The sequence below is a fragment of the Rhineura floridana genome, chromosome 11 (assembly GCF_030035675.1).
Source record: "Rhineura floridana isolate rRhiFlo1 chromosome 11, rRhiFlo1.hap2, whole genome shotgun sequence".
Taxonomy (NCBI): domain Eukaryota; kingdom Metazoa; phylum Chordata; class Lepidosauria; order Squamata; family Rhineuridae; genus Rhineura; species Rhineura floridana.
In genome coordinates this window covers 30,653,808-30,676,298 of record NC_084490.1, presented here as the reverse complement: position 1 = coordinate 30,676,298, position 22,491 = coordinate 30,653,808, and the positions used below count along the sequence as shown (strand labels likewise).

Sequence of the window (22,491 nt, the reverse complement as noted above, 5' to 3'; positions counted from 1 at the left end):
TTTCTCACAAGTGTGGGACAAACATTATCTTGCACTTGTAAAGGTATAAAAATGTATACTCAGTAATTTATTTATATTATTTATTATTTAATTTGTATCCCACCCTTCTTCCTAGCAGGAGCCCAGGGTGGCAAACAAAGCGCTAAAAACACTTTAAAACATCATAAAAACAGATCTTAAAATACATTAAAACAAAACAGCATTAAAAACATTTTTAAAAAAGCAAGTTTAAACAAGGGTTAAAAACATTATTAAAAAACATATGAAGCAATTCTAACACAGACGTAGACTGGGATAGGTCTCAAACTAAAAGGCTTGTTGAAAGAGGAAAGTCTTCAAAAGGCGCCGAAAAGATAGTAGAGATGGCACCTGCCTAATATTCAAATGATTAAGTAATGAAGCATTTATAGCACGACATAAAATATCACTCAGGTGCAGAAGAAATCTATAAGCCCATTCTTACAGCAATCTGAATATAGTTTTAGAGGAAGGCCCAACATCTAAGAGCTTCCACAAAGCAATCTTGATGTCTTTGTTTCTCATGCTATAGATGAATGGATTCAATGTGGGAGGAATGATGGTATATATCACAGCAAAAGCAATGTCCAGACCAGAAGAATAATTAGTGGAAGAACTTGCATAGGCAACAATTGCACTGAACATAAGCAAAGAGACAACAGTGAGGTGGGGAAGGCAAGTGGAGAGGGCTTTTTTCTTACCATGAACAGAGGGGATTCTGAGCACTATAGCAAAAATCTGCATGTATGTTATGACAATGTAAATGAGGCATCCTAATCCTAACGAACCCCCTACCACAATAAGTCCAGCTTCAACTAAGTAAAAGTCAGAACAGGAAAGCTTTAATAATTTTGGGAGTTCACAGAAGAACTGATTAACAGTATTGGAACAGAAGGTGTTTGCAAAGGTGCTACTAGTGTGTACTATGGCATAAAGCAGACCAGTAGTCCACACAATGGCTACCATCTGAAGGCAGGCTCCTTTATGCATAATTCTTTCATATTGGAGTGGGTTGCAGATAGCAACATAGCGATCATGTGCCATTACAGTCAGGAGGGTAAAATCTGATGTTAGAAAGAAGAGATTAAAAAAAACTTGAGCAACACATCCAAAATAAGAAATAGACCTGTTATTCGTGAGTGAAATAGCCATAGACTTCGGTACCATGACCGAAACTGAGCCAACATCCAGCATGGCCAAATTAATTAGGAAGAAGTACATGGGGGTGTGCAGTTTCTGATCAAGGACAATTGCGATCACTATGAGAATATTTCCTGTCATTGCCATCAAGTATATTGCTAGGAACACAAAGAAATGTAAGAGCTGTGATTCTCGGGCCTCTGAGAATCCCAGCAGCAGAAATGTTGACAAAGAAGTAAGATTACTCATTTTGTCTCCAACGTTTGCGTGCTACCTGTAGGTGGAAGAAGCCAAGAACTAGTAATAGTGTTTACCCAGTTAATTTTTGACAGGATTCTTCTAATTTAACAATCCAAACTATCAGATACCCTTCTGCTAATCCAGAAGTGGGCAAACAATTGCCATTGATTGTTTCATCAGTGTTGCTATGAAGTGACCATATTCCTTCCTGCATATTGCAAATCATGCTCGCCAGCCCTGCCTCAGATGTCTACATATTCAGTGGAATGTCAGTTGTATGCACATTGGCAGCATTTGGTCAGAAATCTTAACTGTGTAGTTTCTAATCAGGTGGCGATGTTTGGTTCAGGGGGCACTCCAAGCATGCACATAAACTCCTTTGCTGTTTTATTTCCAATCTATAAGGGGCTGTACAAGGCAGTAAGCTTGGACAATTATACAATGGAAACAAAGATTGGTGTATCCCAACTATCCTCATGAATTAATAGTAGACACATTTGCCGTCAGTGTCTCAGAGATAATATGGGTAAAGATGCATGCTAATGCCTAACTATACAACTGATCTATATGCCATTTCCCAACATGAACATACACCACTAGTTGATCATTAGCCCCAGTGAGAACAAACGCCCCTTTTCCAGTTGGCCCTACTCTACGGTTACCTAGTCAATAGCTCTTTGCATCTGTTAAGGAGAGCATCCTTTGCATCCATTTTGCACATGGAACTCCATTGGCATAACCCCTCATTTTGGCCTTGTAACTCACATACAAATATGGTAGGAATTGGGTTTCTTGCCATGAATGGCTGCAGGATGTCACCTTTGCTGCCTAAGACTGCCCGATCATACTGTGACAGGAAGCTCGCATTATACCTCTGCCTGATTAACCCAGCCCTTTTTGTCTTGAAGCATTATTTTCCTTCTCTAGCATCAGTCTTCCTCTATTGCCCTTTTTTCTTAGGTACTGTAATTGTTTGTCCTCAAAATACCACATTCATTCATTCTCTGTATGGCTCCCTCACTTACCCTGTACCAGTCTGGTTCAGTTTGGTCCAGCTCCTGTCCAGTCAGTTAACAATAGTTAACAATATGCATCAGTATGACACAAAATTACTTGATGAATTTCACAAATGAAAATGAAAATACTATTTATATCAAACCATGCTTGTAACAGTTCAGTGGGTGGTACTGATCCAAGATGGATTTGTGTTCCTATGAAATGTAACACAGAACTGGTACATCCAGGTAACTCTACCAATCACATGACAATACTGCATGTGAATTCCTGTGTGAAACCATCCTTTTCTTTCAGTCACCTTGAAAAATAGCATTTTGAAAATAATGGAAAAGGAGCTTTGATCTGGTTCTGGGTTCACTCCTCAGAATTAACCTGATTCATAATAATAATAATAATAATAATAATAAAATTTTATTTTTAAGCCGCCTATCTGGCCGGGTCAACGGCCACTCTAGGCGACGTACAGAAATAGAATAAAATACAGCATAAACATATAATTCGGAAACTACAACTAGTGCAAAATGCAGCAGCCAGACTGCTGACGAGGACCAGACGGTCTGCACATATAACACCTGTTCTGGCGCGTTTGCACTGGCTACCTATTTGTTTCTGGGCCAGATTCAAAGTGCTAGTTTTGACTTACAAAGCCTTACACGGTGCGAGACCACAATACCTTGTGGAACGCCTCTCCTGCTATGAACCTACCCGCTCACTACGTTCAACATCTAAGGCCCTCCTCCAAGTCCCATCCCATAGGGAAGCTCGGAGGGCTGTTACTAGATCTAGGGCCTTTTCAGTAGTAGCCCCCGAATTGTGGAACAGTCTCCCCGATGAGGTGTGCCTGGCACCTACTCTTCTATCTTTTCGGCGCCAGGTTAAAACCTTTTTATTCTCCCAGGCATTTTAATTGCTTAATGTTAAGTTAATTTTATATCAAGTTGTTAAATGCTTAAGCTGTCTGTTTTAGGGATTTTATCTGATTTCTTTTTTACTGTATTGTATTTTATTCCTTGCTGTGAACCGCCCAGAGAGCCATAAGCTAGGGGCGGTATAGAAATGGAATGAAATAAATAAATTAAATAAATAAATAAATATAAATCAGAAACCCCAATCTCTAATTAATCTAAAACCACCCACGTCTATAACAGATAAAACTAGTCTAACCCTGAAATCATATAAGCCTGCCTGAATAGCCAGGTTTTCAGGGCTCAACGAAAACTTTCCAGGGAGGGGGCATGTCGAAGATCATACGGCAGGGAATTCCAGAGGGTGGGAGCCACAATCGAAAATGCCCTCTCTCTGGTCCGCACCAGCCTAGCTGTTTTAACTGGTGGGACTGAGAGATGATTCCATCATCTCACTCATACAGCCCACCTGAGAAAAGTATTTTACAAGTTATAAGCAGGATACAATCATGTCTGCATATCCACTTATTGTATTTATTTGGAATATTCATACCATACTGATTACCATTGTTTTTCTCAAGCAGTATAAAGAATGACTCCCTGAACATTTTAATCTTGCAAATACTTAAGAGACCACTTGAAAATAGATCTATGACAGGAAATGAACCAGTTGACCAACAACTCTAGATTACAACAATATCAAAGGAAAACTTACCGAAATCCCTTAGAATTGTTTGAAAGAAATCCCTTAAATTATAAGATTCCATTTCTCCTCCAAGTACTTTAGGTTATGATGTGTCAATGATGTGCAAATCCATGCATCCTCTCAGCTAAACGCTTACAGTCTTGCTGTGACACTTTCTATAGTATTTGCTAATATCAAACAGACTGCATAGGTCTTGTGTGAAATCCTACAGAGCTGCTGCTAGTCACTGAAGACAATACTGAGGATGGACCGGTGGTCTGACTGCACATATAACATCTTCCTTTGCTGCTAAGTAATAGGTACAGGGACCAAATTAGATCAGCAGTTAGTGACATCATGCATGGGAAGGAGAGCCATTTAAGTCTGTTTTGGCTTCTTTGTATCTTACTCCCAGGAGTCCAGCACACCTGATCAGAAGACATGGCTGAAATTCTCCTACCCATATAACTTTGTTGTAACAAACATATACAAATAATTAACATGTGCAATACAAGTCTCTCAATATATGAAAAATGATCACACTTTTGGGTGAAATCTATGTCTAGCCTTATCTTAGATGACTTTAGTTATATCCAAGTACAGCTGGCAAATGATTTCATATCAAGGTGCCAGTATGTGTCTGAGTGTTTCTCTCTGTATAAAACCTTTATTTATAACTATGCCTAGTACGTCATTGTACAAACCAGGTTATACATCACACAACAAGGGAAATCTATATGTAGCATTGCCAACACACCCATAAAGAAAATTCAAGTAGTAAATTAAGTAGTAAAATTGTTATATTTAATAAAAATAACAAATGAGAAGATCTGCAAAAATAATTAACCAAATCATAAAGAGTCCAGGCAGATGGGGGTAAAGGAAAGGGGTGCTGCAACAAAGAAGGAAGAGTTGGGGGATGGAGCCAGTTTAAGAAACCTGACACCCACCCCTTCTCAATCAGCTAGGAAGCCCTACATGTCACTCCACCACCTCTCCTTTTGGAGAAACTGCTCTTGAGGCTTCTTGGGGAAAGGATGTCTGTGGCAAATCTGCCCCTACTCAAGAGTGGGAGTGACATTATCTCACTGATTCTCTTTTCTTGTTATATTCGGGTTCTTCTGGGAAGTGGCTTGGTGTCCAGGTGCCAGGATGTGTGCATGAGAGAGAAAAAATGTCTTTATGTAAGAGGAAGGGAATGGAGTAGAGCACAAGATCATTTGAACTCAATCCCTTTGACTGGCCTAAGATTTCAACAAAAAAGCAATGCTTCCCAATGGAGATGGTGGAATAGGGATGGGGTAGCTCCCCTTCCTGGGAAATCAGATTTGGGATTAAGCAGGAAAAGCAAATTTATTTTTTGTATGCCATCTGGACATCCAGAGAATAATATAGATGTATTATTATTATTATTATTATTATTATTGTTGTTGTTGTTGTTGTTGTTGTTATTGTTATTGTTATTGTTATTAATTGCATTTATATACTGCCCCATAGCTGAAGCTCTCTGGGCAGTTTACAACAATTAAAAACATTAAAAACAAAAAAGCAATTTAAAAACACATGCTAAAATGCCTGGGAGAAGAGGAAAGGATTGACCTGTCACTGAAAAGATAACAGTGCGGGACCCAGGCACACCTCGTCAGGGAGATCATTCCATAATTTGCCACCACTGAGAAGGCCATCTCCCTTGTTGCTAGCCTCCCAGCTTCCCTCGGAGTAGGCACCCGGAGGAGGGCCTTTGATGTTGAGTGTAGTGTATGGGTGGGTTCGTATTGGGAGAGGCATTCCATCAGGTATTGTGGTCCCAAGCTGTGTAAGGCTTTATAGGTTAAAACCAGCATCTTGAATCGAGCTCGGAAACATACAGGCAGCCAATTCAAATGGGCAAGAATTGGTTTTATATGATCAAAACATCTGGTCCCTGTTACCAGTCTGGCTGCTGCATTTTGCACAAGCTACAGTTTCTGAACCACCTTCAAAGGCAGCCCCACAGAGAGTGCATTGCAGTAATCTAACTTGGAGGTTACCAGAGCATGGACAACTGAAGCCAGGTTATCCCTGTCCAGATAGAGGCATAGCTGGGCCACCAACCGAAGTTGGTAGAAGGCACTCCGTGCCACCGAGGCTACCTGAGCCTCAAGTGACAGAGATGGCTCTAGGAGAACCCCCAAGCTACAACCTGCTCCTTCAGTGCAACCCCATCCAGGACAGGTTGGACAACCATCATCCGATCAGAAGAACCACCCACTAACAGCATCTCAGTCTTCTCTGGACTGAGTTTCAGTTTATTAGCCTTCATCCAGTCCATTGTTGCAGCCAGGCACCGGTTCAGCACATTGCCAGTCTCACCTGAAGAAGATGAAAAGGAGAAATAGAGCTGCATGTCATCAGCATACTGATGGTAACACACTCCAAAACTCAGGATGACTGCACCCAATGGTTTCATGTAGATATCTCTATGTTTCATCATATTCCTTATCTTAACATCAGCAGTGCAGGATTGCAAAGGTGTAACCCCACATAACTAGTTAATGCACATATTGACCTGCTCCCATCGCCCTCACCCCTTCCAAAGAGTTCAGAAGGGCAATCCAATAAAATATGGAGAGTATTAACTTACAAGATCAGAACAGGATGGTTCATGACAGATGCTCTTGGAGGTCACTTATTCATAGGGTCGCCATAAGTCATAATCGACTTGAAGGCACATAACAACAACAACAATTAAGGTTCAAGGTTGAAGCAGCCCTTGGCAAAGTACTACCCAATGGGACTACCTACACCAGTGTGGGCCTATACCCAGCCAGCTGACTTAGGGAGAGAACAGGCTGAATAGGGGAAACTGGAAGAAAATGAGGAACGAGAGTAATCTTAACAAAGTAGATTAGAGTTTTGCATGGATTTGTGAATATTAAGGCTATGCAGCTCATTTGAGCAAATCCCAAATCTTGAGGCAAATAAAGTCCCTTTCTGGACTGGGCAGAATTGAAATGAGAGCTCTGTGATGCATTAGAATTGAAGTTGTGTTCCCTGCCTCTTGTGTGCTGCTATTGCTCAAAGGTCAGAACAGGAAAGTCTCTTTAAAATGAGTTTTATAATGTAGTGGAATGACCATGTATAAGATCAAGCACAATAATATGTTCTATTAGGAATGTCATAGCAGGGATTGGTAGATGAACATCAGCTTAGTAATATTGACAATTATGATGGGAAAATGATATGCTTTTTATGTTTTTCAACATTCTTTTTCTTACTAAATGGAATAGTATTCCATTACCATTGCATTCCCCTTCGGCAATGAATTTAATGATGTTTCCTTCTGGAAGAACTATCTTCTTCTTGAGGTGGAATTTCAGGTTATGTCCAACACGACTTGTGGACTAGGCTTTGGAATGTTCTTCAGGGACCAGTGGTCTTCGGAGACCACTACTGATTTGACATTCCTGAAGCTCTTTTCTATTGCTCATATGGTGTACCTGTGACCTGATGAGTTTCTGAATCACACAATGCAGTTCTGGTGTCATATTCAGGCTACAGTGTGAGTCATCAATGCCCAGACATCACAGTCAGCTCAGGTGATGCACCTTGTGAAGGCATTTGTGTTGTTTGTTGCCTGGCATGTCCCAGGATTGCAAAATAGCTTTTGTCGTCTCTCACTTCCAGGTGGACCAGTTCTAGGAGTTGGCAATAGGTACTTCCCCTGACCAGGTGTGGATGCCATCCAGTTAATGACACATTGGCAGCTAGCCACAGTCCTGGCTCTTTCCTCTGCAATAGCACCAAGCACTAGGAAGGCATACAGCTTTAAGGAATTTGAGGAACTTCAGGGTCTTTCACAAACATGAACCATCCCAGATGAACACATTATGCAGTTCTTGATGCTCTTATGGGTCTAGGGAAGAGCAGTTAGCCCTATGACAAATCATCTGTCAGAACTTGTGTTCAATGCTCGAGTAAGTGCCTTCCCTGACTCTACATCTGACTTACATCCATAAGATGTTGGAGAGTTGGGCACAGAACTTCTCAAATCCAATGAATAACAGAAGACCTTTTGCTCATGATGTTATTATGCAGTTATTGCCTCAGTTTCATAGGTTATGTTCTGTTTATGAAACCATGTTTTTTACTGCTGTGCCTTTGATAGCCTTCTATGGAGCTTTCAGACTGAGTGAACTACCAGCTGGGTCTAAGTATGATGAATGCTGCTGGGCACTGCTGTAGGGAAATTGCCTTCTTACTAAGACAGTAGTTTGAATCACATTGAGGTGCACTATAAACCAGAGGTGTTTTTGGAGGAAGAGTCAATTGTCCAGCTGTCAGCTCTCCCAATTGTGCCCTGTTTCCAACCCCTCCCTCCAATTCCTCCAGCACGCCTGCAGACCAGGGCTATTATTTCATCCACCAACAGTTCTGTTTTGACCCAGTTCCATTTTTGGGCTGTGTTGTGTAAGGTCTTGTTGGCATGTAGTTGAGACCCAGTGGTGTATGGCTTGCATTCATTCCAGAACAGGGCCAACACTGCTGTGACTCGGTGGGCTCCCCCCAAAAAATATATATATACAGGCTATTAGCAGGTGCCAAACTGCAGCTTTTAAATCAATGTTGAGTTATCATTGTTAAAGATTCTGTTCATATTATTTTTTCCTTTCATCTTTGGCAGGTCTGTGCCACTTACAGCATCCTGCAATGGTGCTACTTAGTGCCCGTTCTATCCTGTTCTGACCCATAGGAGATCTAGTTCATCCATTGTGGGAACACAGTTCTATATGACCAAGAGAACCACGTTCCAGTGGGAAGCCACGCAGGACATACTTTGTTATATGGGTGCTGCAACTCCTCGACCTCATGTCCTTGTCGTTCATTTTGGGGGAAATGATGTTGTCCAATGTACAAGTCCAAATCCATTTCACAGAGTGATCAAGGACCTGTGGTGGATAAAACATTGTACTGCCAATTTGTTATTGGTATGGTCCAAGCTGCAAACATGGAGGGGAGTAGTTCATCCCAATAAAGTGGATAGGGCCAGGAGTGGGTTGAACCACATGTTAAGAAAATCATTCTGGCAGTGGATTGAGCTTATATCTCCCATGACAGGATTAGTTATGTCTCCCCCACATATTTGAGAGAGAGAGACATAGTGCACCCATCTCTCCAGGGTTGTGTATATTTTTGGAAGATCTGCAGAGCTCTTTTTGATGTATTTTTATATTTGTGTTTACTTTTTCTGTAAGCCACCTTGAGAAGAACTGATTGACAGCATTAGGACAGAAGGTGTTTGCAAAGGTGCTACTAGTGTGTACTATGGCATGAAGAAGACTGTAATTCATCCAATGGTGGCCATCTGAATACAGACTCCTCTGTGCATAATTGTCTCACATCATAATCGGTTGCAGTAATGGGGAATTCTATATATCCACACACATATAGTGATAGATATTAAGAAGGCACATTTCTTTTATAATCATAAGGAGTTTAATATTGAACTTCAGGCCTATTGGGGTCCTGAGATTCATGCTTATAGGGAAACCTGAATCTTAATGTTTAATTCAGACTTGTAGGTAAAAACTTGTTGCCATTGGCAACAGTTCACAGCGATCTCCTGTTTTCCTGCCAAATCAGCTGGTATATGACTAGGCAGAAAATTAATTACTTTATTTTCGGAATCAAGGAGCGGCTAAATTGTGAGATTGTAAATTGTGATTGCCAATGTTTGATTCTTGAATGTCATCTAAAGGAGAAAAGTTTCATAGCATAATCAAATGTTTTAATGAGGAGAAACAGTGATATTTTAATGGTTTTAAAACAATCTAGTGTATTAAATTCACAACTTGGATGTCTTTATGCTGTGAACCACCCAGAGAGCTTCAGCTATTGGGCGGTATAGAAATATAATAAATAAATAAATAAACTTTATAAATGTGTTTTCATAAAGAAAAGGGTACATCTGAGATGGCCTGCTTGCCTGTCTCCTCTATATTTCTGAGGATGAAAAGATACTAGTTAGCTAGAGTCACCCAGTTTTCCTTTGTCTATGTGGTTTCACAATATAGCTCAGAGATTTAAACAAAATCCTTTTTCATGAGTTGTGTAGTTTATAAATAAGGAAATGGGATTTCTGAGAAAGTATAAGGACATAAGAAACCCCTATGGCAAAGGAATAGAACTGGGGGTGCTCATCCATTCACAAACATCCTGAGTTAAGTTCCAAAACTTAACTCAAGGGAACTTGTCCAAATTTCTCCGGTGTACCTGAGTCAGCCTGACCCATCAGGAAACAATGGCATACTGAATGTACCAAGTATGCCTGAAAGCATATTCACAATAGTAGCTGTTCCAACTAGAACCAAAATTCATTAGTCTTGAAAAGACAGAAGGACAATGGAAATATTAACAAGATGGACAGAATCTTGGAATCACCACTGGAGTTAGCTAATGCTTTCTGATTGGTTTGGAACGATGTTATGTGGGCAAGGACTCATGAGATTGGTGAAATCATTGTCACATGCTGTAACTGTACTCTATAAAAGAGCTTGCACACAGTGCCTCAGTGCAGTCTCTCCTGGATGTTTCTGAGGGGCTGACCCTGCATATGGCCTTGCATATACTTCTAAAGGCCTACCTTTTGCTTCAAGCCTGTGTCCTCAAATATTTTCTTTAAGGACCCGCAGAAAAATATCCCAATGGAGAAATAATTCTCCTACAGCAGATGGCAACATAGTGATCATGTGCCATTACAGTTAGAAGGGAAAGATCTGATGCCACAAAGAATAAATAAAAGAAAACTTGAGCCACACACCCAGAATAATTGATGTGCTGTTCATAAGGGAATTCTTCATAGATTTGGGTATGATGACAGAAACAATGCCTATGTCCATCATGGCCAAGTTTGTTAGGAAAAAGCACATTGGTGTATGAAGGTGATGATCAAGGGCTACTGCGGCCATGATGAGAAGGTTCCCAGTGATGGTTGTCATGTACAATGCTAGAAACAGAAAGAAGTGTACAATCTGTGGTTCTCATACTTCTGAGAATTCCCACAGCAGAAATGTAGACATGGAAGTAAAATTGGTCATTTTGTCTTCACTACTTCCATGCAGTCTGAAGAAGAAAGAAGGAGTGAAGTATTAAACTACTCATATTTTTTGATCACTTAATTTAAACAGCATTCATCAATTTTAGAAATAAAATCAACTATAGCTGTCCAATTTCCCTGCTTTTTAAAGTTGGATAGAAATATCTGTTGGCTATAGGTACGTTCTTAAACCTCAAGGGGTTTTTGCCTATTAGTTACATATGAGAAACAGGTCAGTCTCCACTTAAAATGATTAATGCTCATACCCAGTGACTGCAGAAGGAAGGGGACCACCACTGCCCAGGGAAGAAGGAGAGCCGTTTGCTGCTGCTGCCTGCCTGCCTGCCTGCTTGCTGCTGCTGCTGCTACTCGGCTACCACCACCGAGTGGTAACACTGATATTTAAATGACTGCATATGGACTGCTAATAATGACAATATTTTGCATCAGAAAACAGTGACAACATATGCAGTGTTATTAATGTCTGTTTTGACTTTGGGGAGCTTAGTCCCAAGAGTCCAGCACACCTGATCAGAAAACTTTGTTATAACTCCTCAATTCCAGGCTAATGTGTCGCTTAATCTACTTTTTTAGCAACGCTAAAAAAATAATTGACACTTGCACTATGTGTCTCAGTGCATGAAAAACAATCACAATTAAGTGTGAAGTTGATATCTAGTGTTATCCCAGATAACCAAGTGCAATGGGAAAATACCTCTATTTACAGCTATGACCCAACAGACACAAAGCAGATTATAAAGAAACAATCACACAGGAAATGGTGGCTCCATGAAGTTTATGTAAACCACATAGAGATTTTTACAGTTAAGCGATATACAAATTTTCTTTGAAAACTATGGAACTCACTACTAACTCTCTCTCTCTCTCTCTCTCTCTCTCTCTCTCTCTCTCTCTCTCTCTCTCTCGGACACCTTGGCATTTCACTCCATTCCATTAGAAGATGATTTGGATGAATCTGATGCATTTTCTTCTCATGCGCTGTTTTATGATGTTGTCTTTCTCTGTTGTAATTTTAATTTGGTATACTTCCTGTTCAGTTTGAACATGCATTATTTCTGTACACCAGTCTGTAGCCATAAGATTAAGGATAGTATATAAATATTCATATAAATAAATACATTAAATATGCTGTACCAACTGTCTCTAAAGGTAGCCCCACTGGCTTTAGAGTAATCCCAGAAAATAGATTAGATTTCTGCATGGGGCAGTGAATATTAGGGATGTCCAGTGGATTTGGACCAATTCCAAATCCTGAGCTGAAGCAGAGTGCCTTGGGATGTATGTTTCGAAACTTTCCTGACTTGAATTGTGATCTATATTAATAATAATAATAATAATAATAATAATAATAATAATTTAATTTGTGGGTCGCCTATCTGGCCAATGGCCACTCTAGGCGACGTACAATTTAACAACAATACATTACATCATAATAAAATACATCATAAAATACAATATAACAATAAAACAATTATATTAGGCATTCTGAGTCAAAGCAGGGCTTCCCTTGTTTATCTATTTATCTATTTATTTATTATTTGATTTATATCCCGCCCATCCTCCTGGCAGGAACCCAGGGAGGCAAACAAAAATGCTAAAAACACTGTAAAACATCACAAAAACAGACCTTAATATACATTAATAACAAAACAGCATTAAAAACATTTTAAAAAGAAGCTTTAAAAACTCATTTCAAAAAGGGTTAGAAACTTATTGTTAAAAATATTAAAAAGCATTTCTAACACAGACACAGACTGGGATAGCTCTCAACTTAAAAGGCTTGTTGAAAGAGGAAAGTCTTCAAAAGGCACCAAAAAGATTACAGAGATGGCACCTGCCTAATATTTAAGGGGAGGGAATTCCACAGGGTAGGTGCCATCACACTAAAGGTCCGTTTCCTATATTGTACAGAACGAACCTCCTGATAAGATGGTATCTGCAGAAGGCTCCCACCTGCAGAGTGCAGTGATTGACTAGGTATATAAGGGATAAGACAGGCTTTCAAGTATCCTGGTCCCTAGCTGTATAGGGCTTTGTAAACCAAAACTAGAACCTTGAACTTGATCCGATAACAAATGGGTAGCCAGTGAAATTCTTTCAGCAGTGGGGTGATATGTTGGCAATACCCTGCCTCAGTGAGCAGTTTGGCCACTGCATTTTGCACCAGCTGCAGCTTCCGGACCAACCTCAAGGGCAGCCCCACATAGAGTGCATTACAGTAATCAAGCCTGAAGGTTAACAGTACATGCACAACAGTGGTCAGGCTATCCCGGTCCAGAAACAGCTGAAGCTGGTATAAGGAACTCCTAGCCACAGAAGTCACCTGGGCCTCTAGCGACAAAGATGGATCCAGGAGCACCCTCAGACTACGGACCCACTCTTTCAAAGGGAGTACTACCCCATCCAAAGCAGGTAACCGACCAATTATCCGAAATCAGGAACCACCAACCCACAGTGCCTCCGTCTTGCTAAGATTCAAAGTCAGTTTATGGGCCCTCATCCAGACCACCACCGAGTCCAGGCAACAGACCAGGGCTTCCACGGCCTCTTCCGATTCAGATATTATGGAGAAATAGAGCTGGGTACCATCAGCATACTGCTGACACCTTGCCCCAAAACTCCTGATGACCGCTCCCAAGGGCTTCATATATATATTAAACAACATGGGGAACAAGATGGTACCTTGTGGCACCCCACAGCACAACTGCCAGGGGGCTGAAAGACAGTCACCCAATGCTGTTCTCTGAGAATGACCCTGGAGATAGGATCGGAACCACTGTAAAACAGTCCCTCCAATACCCATCTCACTGAGTTGGCCCAGAAGGATACCATGGTCAATGTTATCAAAAGCCACTGAGAGATCAAGTAAGAATAATAGGGTCACACTCCCCCTGTCTTCCAATAAAGGTCATCCATCAGGAAAACCAAAGCCAATTCAGTCCCATAACCAGGCCTGAACCCAGACTGGGATGGGTGGAGTGCTCATTCCTGTTTCCTCTGCACCTCTGACCTGCTAGGTGTGGCAGTGCATGAGAAGGTCCCTTTGCAGGGTCAGATAGTGACACCTTTGAAAAGTAGCTTTCTCCCCAACGTGGTGCTGGGTTAAGCTATGAGGGATTTCTCCTGTCCCAGCTCAGACCTGTGCTACTGGGAAAATCCCACACATGCAGCTTCTCTGATTGGCACAGATTGGCAGAAGAATGGAGTTGTATGTCTTCCAGTGTATGTGTGTGTCAGCGTAGGGTAAGTGTGTTTATTGTGTGTGAGCGCATCCCTGTCTACATGTGTGTGTATGTGTGCTATATGTGTGGGTGCGGTGGGTGTGGGTGTGACAGAGGAAGGACACATTGACCTCACACATTTATTCCCTTATCGTTCCAATTTAAATAGTCATGGCTTCCCTCAAACCACCTGGAAAATATAATTGGTGAATAATTACTGAGAGTTTTTAGGAGAACCCCATTACCCTCATAGAGCTGCAATTCTCAGAGTTCCCTGGTAAGAGAGACTGACTGGTAAACCACATGAGCAATTGTAGCTCAATGAGAGAAAAACAAGGGTGAAGATGAACAGATAAGCAGAAGTGACATGGAGAATAAGATGAATGAGATGAGAGAGTAATGTCTAGTAAATATTGAAATGGTTATAGTGCAAGGTTAAAAATTGCAGGGCCAATCATTCACAGGTAGAAGAGCATAGAATCCAATTTTTATAGAATTTTAAATATATTATAAAGGAATGCCCATATTCTAAGAGTTTCCACAAAGCAGTCTTGATCTCTTTGTTTCTCATGCTGTAGATGAATGGATTCAACAAGGGAGGAATTATGGTATATATTGCAGAAAAAATAATATCCAGATCAGAAGAAGCATCAGTGGGAGGCCTTGCATAGGCAAAAAGTGCACTGAAAATGAACACAGAGACAACAGTGAGGTGGGGAAGGCAAGTGGAGAAAGCTTTTTTCTTTCCATGAGCAGAAGGAATTCTGAAAACTGTAGAAAAGATCTTCATGTATGTTATGATGATGAAAATGAAGCATCCTAGTCCTATATTGCAGGCTAGCAGAAGTAGACCAACTTCAACTAAATAAAAGTCAGAGCAGGAGAGCTTCAGTAACTTTGGGATTTCACAGAAGAACTGATCGACAGCATTAGAACAGAAAGTGTTTGCAAAGGTGCCAGAAGTATGTATTATGGCATAAAGAAGACTCAAAATCCATCCAATGGTGGCCATTTGAATACAGGCTCCTCTGTGCATAATTGTCTCATATTGTAATGGGTTGCAGATGGCAACATAGCGATCATGTGCCATTACAGTAAGAAGTGAAAGATCTGATGCGACAAAGAATAAATAAAAGAAAACTTGAGCTACACACCCAGAATAAGAAATGGATGAGCTATTCGTAAAGGAATTGGTCATAGATTTGGGTATGATGACAGAAACAATGCCTATGTCCATCATGGCCAAGTTCGTTAGGAAAAAGTACATTGGAGTATGAAGGTGATGGTCAAAGGCTACTGCAGCAATCATGAGAAGATTCCCAGTGATGGTTGTCATGTACAATGCTAGAAATAGAAAGAAGTGTAAGATCTGTAGTTCTCGTACTTCTGAGAATTTCCACAGCAGAAATGTAGACACCGAAGTAAAATTGCTCATTTTGACTTCAGTACTTGTGTGCTATCTGTAGAAGAAAGAAACTTGTTATCTTAAACAGGATTCATAAATTATAACAAAATCCACCAGATATGTCTGTGTTAAACCAATATAGGGCAAACAATTGTGATTAGCAAAGATGCTGAAATAAATCAATGTGTCAGCTGAAACTTGAATATGCATTATTATCATGAGTGCTGATGTCAATCTAACAAAGATTAAACTTTTAGTATTGCAAAGCAAATAGTAAATACTAAATACTTTTACATATATGGAGCAAGAAATGCCAGAATTCCAAGCTGGATTTATAAAGGAAAAAGGCACCAGAGATCATATCGCAAATGTATATTGGATAATGGAACGGAGCAAGGAATTTCAGAAGGAAATCAACCAGTGCATTATAGATTACAGCAAAGCCTTTGATTGTGTAGATCATGAAAAACTATGGAATGCTTTGAAAGAAATGGGGGTGCCACATTGTCCTGAGGGGCAACCTATACTCTGGACAAGAGGTTGCTGTAAGGACAGAATATGGAAAAACTGATTGGTTCCCAAGAGGAAAGGTGTGATACGGGTGTATTTTATCATCCTATCATATGGAAAGCAGGACTGGGCCAAGATTAAAAAGGTGTGAAAATTGGAGGGAGACATATCAATAATTTAAGATATGCAGATGATACCATACTACTAGCAGAAACCAGTAATAATTTGAAACGAATGCTGATGAAAGTTAAAGAGGAAAGCACAAAAGCAGGACTACAGTTGAATGTCAAGAAGACTAAAGTAATGACAACAGAAAATATGAGGTTATCATACTGTGGACACATAATGAGAAGACATAATTCACTAGAAAAGACCATAGTGCTGGGAAAAACAGAAGGAAGTAGAAAAAGAGGAAGGCCAAGCAAGAGATGGATTGATTCCATAAAGTAAATAACAGACCTGAACTTACAAGATCTGTACAGGGTGGTTCATGACAGATGCTGTTGGAGGTTGGTGATTCATAAGGTCACCCTAAGTCGTAATCGCCTTGAAGGTGCATAACTATAACTGCAAAATCATATTGATGAAACTTTCATCAGCTGCAGTCAGGGTAATCAGAGATGGTTGCAACTGTAATCCAAGAATATCTGGCGATGATGACATTGAGTACCCCTTGTCTATATGGTTTCAGCTGCAGCGGGGGGGATTCTTAGGACATATGTTAATAGACACATGAGGTAGGCAAGTAATATTATAACCCTTTTCTTTATTTTAATTACCTTGGAAAGAAAGTTCCCACTGTCACTTGGAAATATATTTCAAATAGATACTGCAGCTGCATAGCTGTGATTTCAGGCAGAACTGCCAACTGAAAGATACAATTTGTCTCTACTCCCTAATGGAGTACCTGATTGGGCCAATTTGTTGATTAAACTCCTGTCACAAGTGGGTCACCACTTCTGACAAGCTAAGATTCCAAGTCTCATGAAGGTGCCTTTACCGCAAATATTCAGTCGTTATGATGATCAGTACGCTTCATTAAAAGATATCTCTATTACATAAAAGAATTCTAGAGCAAATACTTTACAAGGCTACAGATATCCTCTCAAGATGTAAATGACCCCCTTGGATGGGGACCAGGCAAAGGATCCCACAGAATCCCAAAGAAAGACTTGTATGCTAAACATGAATCTTAGCTGACTTCCCCAAAGGCTAGCTTATGGCAAAGGGGCCTAGCTTTTGCTATGACATGTACATGTACTTTGTTTTAGTGTTAGCTGTGCCATCCAAAATGGGGGACACAGAGATTTTTTACTAGGGCTGTGCACAGCTCCCCCACCTGCCATGTGTCCCTGATCTGTGGGACCAAGACTGGTCTGGTCTTCCATGTCCTGACCCAAGGAACAGCTGTCCCCACAATGGTCCATTCCAAAGAAATTTAGGAGGTAGGTCTAAGTGTTTTTGAAACGCTATTTGAAGTATATGGTCAGGAGGGGGTTGGGGAAGATGGAGATGTTTTGTCTCTTTCCTCTCCCCCTGACTGAGAACAGGAAGTTTCTGTCATGTGGGGTGCTACGAGTTTGTCATTAGGATGACAAGAAAATTATGATGTATGATGGACATTATTTCAATCAAATACATTTACATGTTTGTTTCTTGATGACTGCACCATAAAGTGCCTATTTGCATATCAAAAATCATTGACCATCCAGGATCTGCCATTTGGCATGGGTTCATTCTTCCATCATCACACACATGCAGCTCCATTGAATAAAGAGTAAATAGCAGGGCATTAGTGAGATGCAGAAATCCTGCATTGGCTCATACCATCATATTATATTAATTTTCAACATTTTTACTGTACCAGGTGACCCTTTTTCATGTTAATATATGAGACCTTTTCAGAATAGATAGGTGAGAGGAAAAGAAAAAGTTGACAAACACCTCTAGATTGCACCAAAATAATGGACACCAATCCAATCCCCTTAAAATTTTTGGAATACCTTTAATTGTAAGATCCAGCTTCTCCTCCAGCTGCTTCAGGGTGCAATGTATTGATGATGTGCAAGGTCATACATCCTTGTAACCAAGTGCTTTCTATTTTCCTCTGGCACTTACCACAGTACATGTAGCTGATATATCTGCTTTTAAAACACTGCATATGTAACAATGATAGTCACCAAATGTTGCATCAGTAAATAGTGACATCTTGCATGGGAAAGGGAGTTATTAAAGTCTGGGCTTTGGTGATCTTACTCCCAAGAGGCCATCACACCCAATCAGAAAATGCACTGGAAAACCTCCTGAGCTCGGTGTTGCTTCTTCTACATTTCTAGCAAACATAAACAAATAATTTGTGCCTGCAGCATGTATCTTCTCAGTGCATGAAAAACAGTCATATTTGTGGGTGAAAGCTATGTATAACATCTTCTCAGATATCCAAGTACAGTTGCCAAATGATTTCATGTTGAGGTGCCAAGATAGTCTGGGTGGAGGAACCCCCTATTTTAAAGAGTGAGATAGAACAACATCTGAAATTTGACCCAGAAGGGCCCTTTGAGTGTCCTGAGTAAATTTGAAGTAAATGCTGTCTTCTCAATGGTGATGGAAGAATATGGATGGAATAGCACCCACCATTTTAAATATATGCATAAAACCCAGACTTTCTTTTGGATGCCAGCAGAATACCCACATAGTAATCAAGATGCAATGTCTTGTTAGTATCCTTCACTTTAGTATCAGCAAGGCACCAGTAATGAGAGGCCTACACCCTGCATCACTATTTTACACACATGTTGACCTTGCCCCATTGCCCTCCCTACCTCAAGAGAATTAGGGAGGAGCCTATCAATCATCATAGGGAGCTATGAAGACTGATTCTAGGTTTCAAACATCTGTTGCCAAAGTATCAGCCAGTGGTAGTACCTACCCTGCTGTGGGCTTTAGGGTTGGAAAGATCTGTCTGTTTCAGTTCTCTCAGACTCTCCTCTTTCCAATGTTAAATTCAGTTTCTACATTTCTACAGCGATCTGTGATTTTTTTTAAAAAAAACTCCTCATGAAAATTCTCCACCATTTTGGTGCAAATTTCTCCAAAGTAACACATTTCTGTAGGCAGTTTTGACAAAAGTACACATTTTTGCAAGCCATTTCTCATCATGTCATGCCTTTTTGCATGTTATTTTCACTCATGTATTCATTTTGTTGCACACATTCCCCTAATATCTGTATTATTGCAAACTTCATCCCAAAATGCTAATAAATGTGAATTTCAAGGGGTGGCTCTGTTCGGTTCTCATATTGTTTTGGAAATTGTGAATTTGATAAATTCTGCTTGAAATGCAAACTGAATTGAAATTCTCGCCCATCCCTAATGAGCTTACACCACCCCAGCTGGCTTACTGTCTGTGACCTGTTTGATTTTCTCACAATAATCTAATGGTGATATTCCACCTGTTTACTCAGCTGGTCCATTAGGGCAAAGGGGTCACTACCTCACCAGTCTCAGTCTGCCCTCAGCCAGCCCCTCCTCCTGTCAGCTTCCTCCTCTTAGCCTCACTGTTGCCCTTTATAGAACTTAGCAAGAAGGAGGAGAACAGACCTAGAATATGTCAGGTATGTCTGTCATTGTTTCTGGCTGTACTTAGATTGGGCACTCTGCCTTCCACCCTACCAGTCCCAATGGGCACCAGCCACCATGATGTTTACTGCTGGCACTCAGGAAACATGGTCCAAAATATGTGAGAAGCCCCCTCAAACGTCAGTGTGCCTCATCTAGTTATATAATTGTGAAAGCTCAATCTACAATATAGCAGAAGAATGTTAAGGCCAGTAAAAAGAATAGGCTTGCTACAGGGCCTGTTTGAAACAGCTTCAATTCATTTCATTGTTATTTTATGCCAGTCAATACATGTGGATTCTCTTGCTCCTGTGTGGTCCATTGAACCATCTCTGTGGTTTCATTCAATCATGTTTGTATGTATGCATGCATGTATGTATACACTGTATGCATGCATTTAAATTTATATCCCTCCCTTCCTTTCAAAGGAGTCAAGGGTGGCAAGCAATAAAAAATTAAACAAACTAAAAACTATATAGGAATAGTTCCAATACAAATGCAGACTGGGAAAGACTTGTTTTCATTTTGTGCCAGTGTACATTGTGCTCAAAGGTCAGAACAGGAAAGCCTCTTTAAAATGAGTTTTATAATGTAGTGGAATGACCATGTATAAGACCTACCACAATGATATGCTCTATTAGGAATGTCATTGCAGAGATTGTTAGATAAACATTAGCATAGTAATATTGATAATTATGATGGGAAAATGATATGCTTCTTATGTTTTTCAACATTCTTTTTCTTACTAAAGCCTTTAGTATTCCATTACCATTGCATTCCCCTTCTGCAATGAATTTAATGACATTTCCTTCTGGAAGAACTATCTTCTTCTTGAGGTGGAATTTCAGGTTATGTCCAACACGACTTGTGGACTAGACTTTGGAATGTTCTTCAGGGACCAGTGGTCTTCGGAGACCACTACTGATTTGACATTCCTGAAGCTCTTTTCTATTGTTCATATGGTGTACCTGTGACCTGATGAGTTTCTGAATCACACAATGCAGTTCTGGTGTCATATTCAGGCTACAGTGTGAGTCATCAATGCCCAGACATCACAGTCAGCTCAGGTGATGCACCTTGTGAAGGCATTTGTGTTGTTTGTTGCCTGGCATGTCCCAGGATTGCAAAACAGCACTGTCAATGCCGTCTCTCACTTCCAGGTGGACCAGTTCTAGGAGTTGGCAATAGGCACTTCCCCTGACCCAGTGTGGATGTCATCCAGTTTATGAAGCATTGACAGCTAGCCACAGTCCTGGCTATTTCCTCTGCAATAGCACCAAACACTATGAACGCATACAGCTTTAAGGAGTTTGAGGATATTCAGGGTCTTCCACAAGCATGAACCATCCCCGATGAACACATTATGAAGTTGTTGATGCTCTTACAGGCCTAGGAAAGAGCAGTTAGCCCTATGGCAAATCATCTGTAAGTACTTGTGTTCAATGCTTGAGTAAGTGCCTTCCCTGAGTTTACGTCTGACTTTAGAATCCATAAGATCTTGGAGAGTTGGGCACAGAAATCCTCAAATCTAATGAATAACAGAAGGCCCTTTGCTCATGATGTTATTATGCAGTTATTGCCTCAGTTTCATAGGTTATGTTCTGTTTATGAAACCATGTTTTTTACTGCTGTGCCTTTGATAGCCTTCTATGGAGCTTTCAAGGTGAGTGAACTACCAGCTGGGTCTAAGTATGATGAATGCTGCTGGGCAAGGCTGTAGGGAAATTGCCTTCTTACTAAGACAGTAGTCTGAATCACATTGAGGTGCACTATAAACCAGAGGTGTTTTTGGAGGAAGAGTCAATTGTCCAGCTGTCAGCTCTCCCAATTGTGCCCTGTTTCCAACCTTTCCTTCCAATTCCTCTAGCATGCATGCAGACCAGGGCTATTATTTCATCCACCAACAGTTCTGTTTTGACTCAGTTCCATTTTTGGGCTGTGTTGTGTAAGGTCTTGTTGGCATGTAGTTGAGACCCAGTGGTGTATGGCTTGCATTTATTCCAGAACAGGGCCCCCACTGCTGTGACTCTGGTGGGCTCTCCCCCCCCCGAAGATGTACAGGCTTTTAACAGGTGTCAAACTGCAGCTTTTAAAGTCGATGTTAGTTATCATTGTTAAAGATTCTGTTCATATTATTTTTTCCTTTCATCTTTGGCAGGTCTGTGCCACTTACAGCATCCTGCAGTGGTGCTACTTAGTGCCCGTTCAATCCTGTTCTGACCCATAGGAGATCTAGTTCATCCATTGTGGGAACACAGTTCTATATGACCAGGAGAACCACGTTCCAGTGGGAAGCCACGCAGGACATACTTTGTTATATGGGTGCTGCAACTCCTCGACCTCATGTCCTTGTCGTTCATTTTGGGGGAAATGATGTTGTCCAATGTACAAGTCCAAATCCATTTCACAGAGTGATCAAGGACCTGTGGTGGATAAAACATTGTGCTGCCAATTTGTTATTGGTATGGTCCAAGCTGCAAACATGTAGGGGAGCAGTTCATCCCAATAAAGTGGATAGAGCCAGGAGTGGGTTGAACCACATGTTAAGAATATCATTCTGGCAGTGAGCTTTTATCTCCCATGACAGGATTAGATATGTCTCCCCCACATTTTTGAGAGAGAGAGGGAGAGAGGGA

The 22,491-nt window shown here is 40.7% G+C and overlaps 2 protein-coding genes across 2 annotated transcripts; both read right to left on the bottom strand.

The window, feature by feature from the left end:
* Window positions 1-459: 459 nt before the first annotated feature.
* Window positions 460-1,416, bottom strand: LOC133367249 (olfactory receptor 14A16-like). Its single transcript, XM_061591262.1, has one exon. The coding sequence runs from the start codon at window positions 1,405-1,407 to the stop codon at window positions 460-462; it is 948 nt and encodes a 315-aa protein (XP_061447246.1). The 5' UTR covers window positions 1,408-1,416.
* A 13,360-nt stretch (window positions 1,417-14,776) lies between these two features.
* On the bottom strand, window positions 14,777-19,031 carry LOC133367723 (olfactory receptor 14I1-like). Its single transcript, XM_061591822.1, has 2 exons — window positions 19,018-19,031; window positions 14,777-15,770 (listed from the first exon to the last, which is right to left on the bottom strand). Exons 1-2 carry the CDS (start codon window positions 19,029-19,031, stop codon window positions 14,777-14,779), a joined length of 1,008 nt encoding a protein of 335 aa, XP_061447806.1.
* Between the last annotated feature and the right edge of the window lie 3,460 nt (window positions 19,032-22,491).